Source organism: Protobothrops mucrosquamatus, unplaced genomic scaffold (genome assembly GCF_001527695.2).
Source record: "Protobothrops mucrosquamatus isolate PMUCROS unplaced genomic scaffold, P.Mucros_1.0 scaffold65, whole genome shotgun sequence".
Lineage (NCBI taxonomy): Eukaryota > Metazoa > Chordata > Lepidosauria > Squamata > Viperidae > Protobothrops > Protobothrops mucrosquamatus.
Window position 1 is genome coordinate 150,817 of NW_015386443.1, and position 13,569 is coordinate 164,385.

Sequence of the window (13,569 nt, forward strand, 5' to 3'; positions counted from 1 at the left end):
AAATTACTACAAACATATTTAGTCTTCTTGGATACTTTTTCCTACAGGTAACTAGAATGTATGAGAGTGATATCCTGATTTGCCATAAGAGTCACCTGCATTCATTAAGCACAATACAACTGAACAGAATCTTCTGAAAATTTCACCTTTTGGCAGCTTTACTCTATTTCTGAGTCCAAAAATTACCTAGAAGCATTATCAAGAATTTGCCATTAATAATATGTGCAGCAGTTACTATGCTAGGAAGTTTTTCAATTTTTAAGTATTGTGGGGATATAAATTAGTTATGTCAATTTGCATCATATCCATAACTATATAAATGAGTGAAGTTATTTGCAGCAAAATCTTAATTTAAAAGACCACTGGTTCTATGGTAAGTGTATTTTAATGTACATCATTTATGTAAATATATAACTGATATGAGTATAATTTGCAGAGAAGCCTAAACTTTGATTTTCATTAGTCCATTAAATAGAGTCCAAACACAAAATGTATTCATTGCATCTGAAGTCTGTAAAACCAAGCTCTATTAAACCAATAGTTTTATTTGTATTTCAAATATGAAACTGTATTTCAAATTAAATAACAAAGCAATGTCCCACATCTCCTAAGTAACCATACATAAAAAATCCCATTATACCATTTGGATTAATCCAATATATTGTTTTGACACTTAGAACAAAGGTATTTGCTGCCACCATGCATATTTGTATTTAATACAGACATACTATATAATCCATTTTTTGCCTAAGAGCAAATGTAAAATGTAAGTAAATTATTCCATCTTTTAGATCTTGCGAACCACTTTGTGATATTTGAAAGAATTTTGACATTCACTGGGAATATAAATTTTGCCACAGGATTTTTCAACTACAATGCTTTGTTGTTGCTAGACAATTACATTGGTATTTATTTTTGTATTGTTTTAAAAAAAGATACAATCCTTCATAAAAATAAATCCCTCCATGACCCTGCTAAAAATCTGAAAAGTTAATAAATCTTCTGAAGAAGTTTGGACTTTGCAATCAATTTATTAAACTAAAATCCATGAAACTATTAACACAGATGATGGCTTCTGTATCATTATATACATAGAGAAATCAACATATTCACTTATGCACAAGCTTCAGGCAATGTTGATTTGAGAAACAATAGACTAAAGCAAGACTCAGAAGTCTTGCTGGATGTTTTCTTTATTTGCCTCTCCATGTTGCTGCTTAATTTGAGAAATTTCATTTTCCAATTGCACAATAGTTCGTTCAATCTCATAATTTTTACTGACAAGGGACACCCATCTAGGAAAAAAAGAAAGAAAAAAGCATTGTAAATGAAGGCGCAAATTTCAGCAATATTCCTTGCTGCTAGAAGGAATATTCATCTTGAGGTGTGCAATACCATAAGATCATATTTTTTTCAATATGAGGAAGTGACTATTGAGAAATAAAAACAATCATGCAATTGCTAACTTCTACTTCTATTTCTACATATGGAAATGTTTTATAAGCTAAATACGCCGTTACATTTTAACAGATTAACTCAGCAGTTCAGCAGAAATTGTTTTAAAAGTAGGTGAAATACTAGTGACAAAAACTACTCACGTAGATTCCATTTCACGAAGTTTAGCACCAGCTGTGAGTTGCATGTTCTTCCGCTGCCAGTTAAGGTCTTGGATGTGTTTCCTAGAAGAAAATGGCATAATAAATTATATAGTTATTCTGAAGTCCAATACCTTAAGATAATGATCCTTAAGAGTTACAAACACTCATAATACAGGTCTTTAAAATGACATCATAATACTGAAACAGCTCACTGAATACACTCGGGGTATCTCACAATGCTCACAGTGAGAAAAGCAGGATAGTTTTAGATTCTAGTTGTGTTAACCAGAAGGAAATGGCAATCATCCTGGACTACCATTGTGTAGATATGCCTCAGAAATCCAACAGAATGCAGATTCATATTATATAAACCCAGATGCAGAATACCTAAGATTTATTTTAATTTTATATAAATTATTTTAAATATTTATAAATTCTATTTATTATTTATGAGGCCACTGAGTGAGGCAATCTGTTGGTTTGGGGTGAGGTATCCTTAATATAAAGATGACATCCAGCTTTGTATCTCCATCCCAGTTTCTCTGAGTGATATGGTCAATGTCCTGTCAGAGTCTGGATAGGATGCAATGGGCTTCAAGCAAGACTTAATGGGTGGCAGTATTGCTGCCCAAGTTAACCCAATGTACAAGAAGGGAGTTCTCATGCTTGGAGAGCAGGTGGCAGCTCATGCTTGGCTCATGCTTGAAGAGCAGGTGGCAGCTGTAACTAGGAGGTACCCATTCCTGGACCAGGAGGCTCTGCTCAGTCAGCCATGCTCCCGTAACTTCTCCTTTGGATTGCAACATGCTCTATATAGGGCTGTCCTTGAAGAACATTTGGAGCTTCAACTGGTATGGATAATAAATAATATTGGATATGCAACATGTGTTAACACCACTATTGAATGAGCTGCATTGGTTACTGGCATTTCCAGGTGTGATTCAAGGTTTTAGTTGTTTTAGTTGGGACCAGATTACCTAAGGGACTATCTTTTCCCAATAGTTTCTATCCATCCAACTCAGTACAGCAGTTTGGGCAATGCTGTGAGTCCTGCCAGGCAAGAAATGAAGGCTGGCAAGGACCAGAAGACATGCTTTGTCTGCGTTGGTCCCTGTTCTTTGGAATATCCTTCCTTCAAAGCCAGAATGGCCCTGACTCAGTTGGCTTTTTGCTTTAAAAACCTGGCTATGTGCCCACCCCTGGGGCTCCTAATGAATAAGGGTGCTATTTCTTGATTATACTGACAATTATTATGACAGTTTTCTCAGATGCTGTATAAATTTTGGTATTTTTCATTATTTTTAAATTCATTTTACTGCCTAGAGTCACTAGGATGAGATGGGCAGCTATAGAAAATAAGTAAATAGTTTTCATATAAATGTGTATTCCTTACATAAACAGAACTCTGGTGGAATCTGTGGCCAAGAAAACTTTTGCTCAGCTTAAACTAATTTACCAATGAGGATCTTTGTTCTAGAGTGGGAAGCCCTACTAAAGTCCCTATTACCTCAACACCAGATTACTGCACACATTCTATACAGGTAGTCCTCAACTTACGACCACATTTGAGCCCCAAATTTCTATTGTTAAGCGAAACATTTGATAAGTGAGTTTTGCCCCATTTTACGTTTCTTGCCATCGTTAAGTGAATCATTGCAGTTGATAAGTTAGTGTAGAAATAGATATGTTGGTTACCATCTTGAAATATCAGCAGGATAGAAGCCTCGGAGCAGGCATTTGTGGTACCAGATCTATCTCTGTGAAACCTGCTACTCCTGAGACCAAAGTGGTCACCATATTTTTAATATTTCAGAAAGTTGTAAAACTGGGGTAATTCTGTTCAGACTCTTGAGCTTAATTTTTAACATCATGTTTATTAGATATTTTTAATTTATTAATTTGTATATGCTAATAGCTTGACATGAACTGTGAAGAGTCTATTAAAGGGGGTGGGATAAAAATGATGCAAACAAACTCCACAACATTATTTCTTCTGACTGAAAGCAAAAGCAGTTCTTACCTTAAACTTTGCAGCTCTTTCTGTGCCTGTTCAATCATGTGGACTAAATGCCTAAGTGGCAGACAGAAATACAAGTTCATTATTATTCAAATATAAAAAGGAAAAATAATGAAGTATTATTTCATAATAATTCCAAGTACCAGCCTTGTTCATCTGAAGATGGAACCAACAGGAAAGAGATCTACTATGGAATAGTAGTATTATGGAGAAAATAAGGTTTATAGCTCCTGCTGTATGAAACAGCATAGATCCTTTTGCAAATACAAACTTATGGTGTTTAATTAATTAAAGTAGATTTTGCTAGGTTGCAGTGCTAAAATGTTTATCAAGAAGATTGCAATTCCAACATCGGAAGTCTTAGTGCCAAATTGGGGAGATTTTTATTAAAACTGAACATTCAATATTTATGATTTAAAGTATTTTGCCTGGATAAAATAAACAAACAGAGCTTATGTTAATTTAGTTCCCAAATCTTTTATATTTACTGCTGTTAATTTTGCCTTCTTTTAAACCTGACACTAAAAATATTAAAGTGGTAAAAACACCTGACTTATTAAAGGAAGTTACAAAACATATTTTGCATATGCCTGCTGTGTGGTACAAAGAAATGAATACTGGTAGTCCTTGACTTACAGCAGTTCATTTAGTGACTATTGGAAGTTATAATGGCAGTGAAAAAAATGACTTCTGAGCATTTTTCACACTTACGACCATTGCAGTATCCCCATGGTCATGTGATCAAAATTCAGATGCTTGGTAACTGACTCATGTTTATGACGGTTACAGTGTCCCGGGATCCTGTGATCCCCTTCTGCGACCTTCTGGCAAACGAAGTCAATGGGAAAGCCAGATTCACTTAACAACCATGTTACTAACTTAACTGCAGTGAGTCACTTAATAACTGTGGCAAGAAAGGTTGTAAAATTCACTTATCAAATGTCTCCCTTAGCAACATACATTCTGGGCTCAATTGTGATCATAAGTCGAGGACTACTTGTATTAGCTTTCAGCCTCAAAAGAAAATTTGTGTTTCCCATTCCATCAGAAAGCAAATAGCAGAGTAGGTAATCCTCATGTGGTGACCAAAATTGGGACCAGGCATTATGACCTTATTTCACCTTACCTTGGCTTTACTGACCTGCAAAGGTCATAAATGGAAGGTCTGATCATAAAGTTACTTTTTCATTGCCCCTGTTAACTGCACAAGATCGCTGAATGACACAGTTACCAAACACAAACTACCTGTTGCTATGTGATGACTGCATATCAGTCTTAATTTACCAATTAAGTCAATTGACAGCACTCTTTTATCAAAAAAATGAAGACCCCCCCCTAAATGGAAATGAAATACCCCCTTTCAAAGAATGAATTTGGCTATAATAGCTTACTCATTATATACTTTCCAGGCATTGCAGCCATACTGAGACATCAACTCCAAATTTTCAATTCGAACTGCTTGGTGTTCCAGTTGAGCCATCGAGTTATTAACACATTCCTGCCATGCTGTAATATCATTCTTCTGCCCAGAGGAGGGTGCAGGCAGCTCATATCTGTAATGAAAATGAGAGGGAAAACCATTGTATCTTATTAGACTATGTGATACATAACCCATTATTTTTAAGATTTAAACTTAAATTAAGAGTTAAACATAATTTAAATACCAGAAGATTCCAGGGCCAGCAGACTAGCAGCCGTAATGGCCCACTGTCTGTTTTTTTTTCCCCCAAAGGTCAATATCTCTAAAATGCATATCTATCTTTTCTCATATATTGATGATTTGTAACTCCAAAAACAATTATCTTAATTTTTTAAGATGAAAAGAATTGTTGACTACTGTCTAGTTCTTGCTTGTCATGAGGCAAGAAGTAAAATGTTAGGTTTTAATACTTCAAAACATACCAAATTTCAATCCAACATTTGAAGGTTAGATGCAGACATTGTACCTACATATAACTACCCTTACCTTTTCATGCTCAGTAATTCTATGGGCTGTCGAGCTGCTAGGCGTTCAAACTCATTTCTCATTATTTCAGTCTATGAATCAAAGACAAATTAGTTATATCCCAAAAAGCAGAAAGTGAAAGATTATAATCAACACATTATGCAACAGACATAAACATACCCCGTTTGATTATCTTTCAGAGGTTTTGGATTATAATCTTTACCACTTCTTGGGCAGTACATTGATCATCATATTCAGAAATAGATATTTGTGGAATTATTTTTCCTGAATGAGAATTGGAGGAGGATGTGATTTATACACTTATCTACGCAACCAAAATTTTACATTTGATGCAAAGTGAATTATCCATTCATAGCTAACCAGATGAATACAAACCAAACAGCAATATTATCTATGGAGAAATATTCTAAAATTAAGAACCCTTCATTTCTTTCCTGTGAAAGAAACACTAATTTGCCAATGTGCACTTCACTAATTATTGGCTTGAAGTTTATTATTTGAACTGGAAAATATAATTCTTAGTTTTAAAAAAGCAAGAGACAAAACTTCTAATAAATGAATGCAGATTATAATTCTCTGCAATTTACCAAAGAGTAACTTTTATGGGACAAAGTAGAATTTATACCATTACTATCAGTTTTTGTGGACCAAAAGTCCATTTCAGATATATGGTTATTCTCGTCTATGAAAGTGATAGTGCAATTGAAAAGAAATGTGGCAGTTCAAAGTCTTTTTCCCCCCAATTTGTTCTAATACAGCTGCTTTTCTGAAATGTCTAAATTTCTCCAGAGTCCCTCCACATATTCTAGGTTACAGTTTAACACTGCAAATGGATCTGTTATGGGGATTTTTTGGTAAGATGTTTAGAAATTAGCAGCAATGTAATTTCTGCAGCACAATCTTGATGGTGTCAGGGTCATTCCACCCCATTCCATTCCATCTGGTCCATTCTATTGCTAAAGGAATTCTTTTTAAAGCACTACAGAACACATCCAGACAAACAAGGAGAAACTTTAAAAACTGCCTTTGCATGAGCAAGAGAAGAAAGGGAATATTACATTTCCTCTACTCACAACCACAACCATATTATGTTTGGGGAAAGTACCTTTCCTACCCAAACTTTTTCCCTTTCCTACCCAAACTTTGTTGATCACCACGCCTACACAATCTGTTTTTATCAGAAGTTTCTTGCAAGAAATAAATAAATAAAACAAGAATTGTGGGCAAGTTCATAACTACACATATTTCTAAATAGCGTCAGTGTCAATAAGCACAAGTCAACCAAACAGATTTCACCCTCGCCAGTATCTTCTGTGCGCTTGTCTTCCGGAAATTTAGACTTTAAATGGTTTCAAGAAGAGGCATTTTTCTCAATCTAGTGTTCCCGTGATGCTCTGGACTCCAACTTCCATAATTCACGCCTAACTCCGTTGGATCGAACTAGAGCAGTGTTTCTCAACCTTGACAATTTTAAGGCATGTGGACTTCAACTCCCAGAATTCCACAGCCAGCAATGCTGGCTGTGGAATTCTGGGAGTTGAAGTCCACATGCCTTAAAATTGTCAAGGTTGAGAAACACTGAACTAGAGAGACGTCGTTACACTGCCACAATGGCGGGTGCAGCCCAGTCACAGAAAGGGCGACCGAGGGTGCTCCGGCTTCGATCGCGGTCCGATCCCACGCGAAACACGGGTCGCGAAACTCACCTCGAAAGCGCTGTAGTCCGGCGTAAGCAGGTAGCTCAGGTAGTTCTTGGTGGGTCTGTAACGCCGCGTCTCCTCCTCCACCAGCGCGGCGGCCTGAGAGAAAAGCGGACAGCAACTCGCTTAGCTCCTCCGGCAGGCGCAGCGGACCCCAGCCCGCCTCTCGCCTTTCCCGACGCGCCATTCTTACCGCTTCCCGGACGCCTGGCGCTTCGTAGCCTTGGTCGAAGTAGGGCAGCGCATCTACAGCGACTTCGCCCGCCACTAAGCCTGGGCCGGCCATCCTGGACCGCGCACGAGCCCTTCCCGCTTCTCAGTTGCCCCGCGACAAAGCCCCACTTAGGCCTCTCCTCCTCTTACAGCGCCTGCGCGGATGTACACTTCAGCCTATGCTCCTCCGCCTACATTTTACCGCCCTCAGCATGGCTGACTGAAGAATTCTGGGAGTTGAAGTCTTAAAGTTGCCAAGGTTGGAGACCCTGGAAATCCTTCGGCCAATCGGTACCTTCGCATCGCTCGATCGCCCCTCCCTAGCTCATGCTGTTCAGATGATTGGACTTCAGGTCCTGCGTTTGCGCACCATTGTAGCTTGGCAAAACGTACTCGTGGAGTTGCTGTCCAACACGTCTGAAAAACACAAGGCTGAGTAAGCAGCTTGAAAAAGCACGTATCTTACGTTGCATATTTCCAGGATGGGCTATAGATCCTGGATTTGTCCCAAATGTAGACGAAAAGTACATTACGTAGTCAACTGCTAAAAGAAGATAATGAGACATTCCCTAGTGAGCTAATGTCAAAATAATCGTGTCCCTTGTCATCTATAGCAATGTTTTTCAAACTTGGCAATTTTAAGATATGTGGACTTCAACACCCATGATTCCCCAGCCAACTTGAAAAAGAAAACGGGGAGGGGGAAGAACAAGGGTATTAGGTATTAAATTGGCTTAGCATGTTTTGGATTCCATTTATGGCTTGCCTTGTACTTAAATATGAATGTTTTGCTCTATGTCTTTAAAGTGATTAAGTCATTAAAGTGCTAAAAGCCTCCAAGCTGCCCCCCTCATTGTTGTTTTACAAATAATAATAATAATAGTAAAGTTGGAAGGGACCTTGGAGGTCATCAAGTCCAACTCCCTGCTCAGACAGATAACCCTATACCGTTTCGGACAAATGGCTGTCCAGTTTCTTCTTAAAAACTTCCAGTGTTGGAGCATTCACCGCTTCTGGAGGCAGGTTGTTCCACTGGTTAATTGTTCTAACTGTCAGGAAGTTTCTCCTTAGTTCTAGGTTGCTTCACTCTTCGGTTAGTTTCCACCAGTTGCTTCTTGTCCTGCCTTCAGGCGCTTTGGAAAATAGCTTGACTCCCTCTTCTTTGTGGCAACCCCCGAGATATTGGAACACTGCTATCATGTCACTCCTCATCCTTCTCTTCATTAAACTAGACATACCCAATTCCAGCAATCGTTCCTTATATGTTTTAGCCTCCAGTCCCCTAATCATCTTTCTTGCTCTTCTCTGTATTCTTTCCAGAGTCTCAACATCCCCTTTACATCGTGGTGACCAAAACTGGATGCAGTATTCCAAGTGTGACCTGCCTCACATTTAGAAACTTGCCATCATATTATTATTGTATACACTATAATTACTACTGTAGAATAATATAAACAATGTTATATCGGTAGTATTAATGTGAAAGTAATGCTAAATAACACTATGGTAGGAACTCTCTGTATGATCTTGCCTTTTCAATATTGAGAATTTAAAATATTAATTTTACAGTAGCCTGAATTATCCCTCCCGAATTTTGTTGCACTGCCTCATATGAAGGAAATGTTCCTCACAGAAATGAGTAAAGAAAGTCAGGGGTATATGCCAAGAGTGTTTGTCCCAGCGGAGTCACTCAAGATGTGAATGTTACATTAAAAAAGGGATAGAATCAAGATAATGTGACGTGTTAATACCACTTTATAATGCCTTGGTAAGACCACACTTGGAATATTGCACCCAGTTTTGGTTGCCATGATATAAAACAAGATGTTGAGAGTGCAGAGAAGAGCCACAAAGATGATCAGGGGACTGGACGCTAAAACATACAAAGAACAGTTGCAGGAATTGGGTATGTCTAGTTTAATGAAGAGAAGGACTAGGGGATGACATGATAGCAGTGTTCCAATAACTAAAGGGCTGCCACAAGGAAGAGGGGCTCAACCTATTCTTCAAAGCACCTGAAGGCAGGACAAGAAGCAATGGATGGAAACTAATCAAGGACAAAAGCAACCTAGAACTAAGGAGAAATTTCCTGACGGAATAATCAATGGAACAGCTTGCCTTCAGAAATTATGTGTGCTCCATCCCTGAAGGTTTTTAATAAGAGATTGGACAACCATTTGTATGAAATGGTATGGTGTTTCCTGCTTGAGCAGGGGATTTGACTAGAAGAGCCTCTAAGGTCTCTTTCAAATCTGTTATTCTGTTATTGTTATTCAGTTAACTTTGTCATCAGACCTGGGAGCCTCAAAAAACAGATGAGATCTTAAGATGGCTCCATTGCTGATTAAATCATGTGGGTGTGTTTGTGTGTCTCTCTGTGGGTATTTATATGACTATGTTTGACATGTTTATTGTCAAATTTTGATCATATGACCATGGAGATGATGCAACCGTAGTAAATGTGGAAAACTGTCATAACTCATTTTTTTCAGTGCAAATTCCAAGTTAAGCTAAAGTAGAAGAAAGCAAACCAGTGTCCACAATATGATTTGGTAATATATCTATCATTTTCAAATATATCTATCATTTTCAAATATATCTATCATTTTCAAAGAGAATTGTTTTGAAATCCTGAACCCCACCAACTGGGAACAAGTGAAACCATGGAATTAACTTAAATACATTGTTAAGTGGGAATGTGAAGATAGATCACCAAAATCAAGAAACAGAAGAAAGCAAACAGGCTGGAAATTGCCAAGAACAAAAGAGAAACCAATAATCTGTGCTGTACTGCTCTAATTTGCAAAAAAAAAAGTCAAAGAGCACAGTGAAAAAAATGGAACTAAATTAAATATAAAGAAATAATGACAATAGGTACAGCAACCAACTTAGAATACACCGTAAAGATATTGAAGTGGTAGATAGTTAAGGTAGAAAGTATCAATAATAAAGGAACATTCAGTCAGTAAGTATATACCATAGACTAGCACTTGGTAGAGTTGTCAAAAAGCTTTGGAAAGGATATTCAAGATGTTGGGAAGTCTATGTCGAAAAGAGAAACAGCAAAGTGGATGTACACTAACAATGAGTACACCAGTGGAAGACTCAAAAAACCAAACTGAAGACAGACCCTCCTAGAGAAAATCTATCTGTGTGGTCACTAAGAATCAAATCTAACTTGATGGCACATGATTATTTTCAATTATTGGCAGTCCCACTATGCAGACTAGACCATGAAATAAACTCCCAGGAAGGCTAAAACTACTTTTATTGAGATCAGCTATAACAGCAGTATCTTGCAAGTCTAATTACACTGAACCACAACCCCCTTCTTATAGTTCAGTAAATTGGATAAGTGACTGCCTGTGCCACTTCTGAATATTATCTGGACATTCTGGACTTAAAAAGAAAATGCCTTACCGCCCTTTGCCTAGGCAATAGCATCTGCATATCTTCATCAAGATCATCTTCCTTGCTCTCTATAATTATCTTGAATTATGTCCATAAATTTACAGCAAGTTCTAACTATGTTGGTTTAATGCATTTCTGTCGAGCAATAGTATTCATGAGATAGATCACATTCTGCACAATCTGTACCTATCAAAGTTCATAAAAACTTTTAAAATATATTCATTCAAGTTATAGTGAAGCCATTGTTGTGTTCCTCCTGGTTTTATGAGTTGAGCAAGAAGTGAAGAAAAACTAGAAGTATACTGGACAGTGGCCACACAATTCCAACCGATAAAACAAAGATTTCTCAAAACACAAAAATAGTACACTTTATTCCCAAAAGATTTTGATTTCTTATAGCTTGATCTTTGTACATACAGTTTTGATTTCTTCTATACAGCATAAATTAAGGCTTTATAAAGAATGAGCAAAACAAACAGCCACACATATGTGACAAGGAAGAAGGATGACTGCTAAGAAGTACCCAGTCTCAAAGAATATGTCTGGGGCTAGATTAACCCAATTATTTCTCAGAAGTGGGCATGACTCAAAGTTTTCTTCCTATTCTTCTGAATACTATAAGAGCATAGTTTTAGTGCTGAAGTATATTCCAAAAAGCAATTCTTAACTGGTGCTATTCAAGAAATAGGGAGGGCTCGCCAGATTCTGAAGCCAGATTCTGAAACTGCAAAGCAACTAAATCAGATTCTTTTCTTTGTGCTAGGGACTTGCTTGTGTCACTGTTATATGTATATTGTGCTTCTGATATTCTCCAGTATAGTTTTCCCTAACTGTTGCCTTCTATATAAATGGACTGCATGATTGATCGAGGTGACTGAATTCTGGGAGAAGAATCCCAACATATGTAAAGGATGCTGTGGAGGAGAAAGGCTTCCATCCAGGGACTGATCCACATTTCTTCCCTGCCCTGTACAAAGATGGGCTGCGTATAATTGTGTGTTTCTGTGCAGGAATGGAAAGCATCATCCTCAGTTCACTTTAGGCTTCTGGGAAGGGAACCACCATCTGATTTAAAAATGGTATTTCACCCTTTCATCTGGTACAAGCAAGACAGTCTGGTCCACCAATTGCACTTTATTCCATCCTAAACAAATTTCTGTTCCAGTTGCTGTGGCAAATATGTCCCCCCCTCCACTCTTGTAGTGTCTCAGATGCCATTTTATATAGGCGTGTATGCCATGGCAGGATGGAGCTTGATCTTTTATACAGCATCCCAGTAGTACAATAGTAAATGCCGGTCATTTTTCTTTTTCTACTTTAACAAATTCAGCAGTTTTCCCTTCTAGCCCAAGAGACAGGAACTGTGGCGATGCATGCTCAGCCATAGGATGGCGAAATGCTTGATATGTCTTGGTTTTCTTTTGTTTTAACTAGGTGAAACTGACAAGAGTTCTGCCAAGTTTTCCTTTTTAGATCAAGTGATAGGAAGAACTGCAATTTTTTTGCTTTTTTTCTCTCAGTCCTCAAAACAGAATGGAATGTAACTAGCACCCACTTTCACGGCATAGGTGGAAAGTAAAAGCAGAAGAGGAATTATCAATCATAGGCCATGTTAATCACAGTCCAAGTAGAATATCTGAACCATTACTAAGACCAAAATAAAGAAATAGATTGAAATCCAGAAACAGATTTCTTAAACGGCTTCATTTTCAGGCTGTTTATTTTGGGAGACAAGCAGATGAAGGCTGCAGAAAAGCTCTCAGTCTGAACCACGTGAGTACCAAACTGCAAGTAAATCTCACCAGATTCCAAAAAGTATGATTCTGAAATTACTTACATTGGGTGGGCTGTTGACTTTTGCCAAGTAAAAATAAAAAGGACATTTCCTAGGCCCTTCGATAAAGTATCTGACTCCACATGGAGAATCAACAGGGTCAAATGTCTGCCCATTCTTTCTGTTTCAAAGATGGACAGTGTTCATACTCTCTTAAAGTCATGATAAAATTTCACCAGTTTTTTTATATTATCTTCCTATATATCTGCTGAGCTCCCTTCTTCTTGGACAGATCTACCTTACATGCTGCAAGGGAACAAAGACTCGGGAACTGTTCCCCATTAAAAGCAGCATTTTTTGGGATAGAGGCAAGCCACAAACTTGTTTCATCCAAAGGTCAGTTTAACCACACAGCAGAGAAATAGTCCAGTACTTCAGCATTCTGCACTTCAAAGAAAAATCCCCTTTTACTTAGGACATTTTTGCTCACTCTCAGGCAACATAACTTATTAGTCTAAAACCTTTCACTATTGTAAACATGTGACAACATTTTACTGGACAAGAGCCATTAGCTATATACTATACAAGAGATCTGCAGAGGAGAATGTAACTAATCATGAGATTGCTATAAGTCTGTATCATAGCAAACCATGATTTAACCATTATTACATAAATAATATTTGGCTGAGTATATTCATTACAACAAGCCAATAACCATGGTCTAAAAACCACAATAACAGGATTCACAGAACACGAACTGCATTTTAGCTTAGGTCAATGTGTGAACCTATATTTTCTGTCATATTTGATTAATGTGTTACGTGAATCCAATATTTAGGTAATAAATTTTAAGCAGATTATATCAAATGCTAGGCATTTACAGGAGTGGC

General features: G+C 37.5%; 1 protein-coding gene across 1 annotated transcript; it reads right to left on the reverse strand.

Annotated features, from left to right (window-relative positions):
- Positions 1–374: 374 nt before the first annotated feature.
- Positions 375–7,650, reverse strand: BCAS2 (BCAS2 pre-mRNA processing factor). Its single transcript, XM_015812049.2, has 7 exons — positions 7,475–7,650; positions 7,288–7,380; positions 5,582–5,652; positions 5,007–5,168; positions 3,619–3,669; positions 1,599–1,679; positions 375–1,295 (listed from the first exon to the last, which is right to left on the reverse strand). Exons 1-7 carry the CDS (start codon positions 7,565–7,567, stop codon positions 1,169–1,171), a joined length of 678 nt encoding a protein of 225 aa, XP_015667535.1. The 5' UTR covers positions 7,568–7,650; the 3' UTR covers positions 375–1,168.
- Between the last annotated feature and the right edge of the window lie 5,919 nt (positions 7,651–13,569).

Excerpts from the sequence above, each read along its gene's own strand:
- BCAS2 (XM_015812049.2), bottom strand. The coding sequence starts at position 7,567 with ATGGCCGGCCCAGGCTTAGTGGCGGGCGAAGTCGCTGTAGATGCGCTG. Across the intron at positions 3,670-5,006 it reads GCCTGGAAAGTATATAATGA|GCATTTAGTCCACATGATTG; the intron begins GTAAGCTATTAT and ends TCTGCCACTTAG. Across the intron at positions 1,296-1,598 it reads CTTCGTGAAATGGAATCTAC|ATGGGTGTCCCTTGTCAGTA; the intron begins GTGAGTAGTTTT and ends TTTTTTTCCTAG.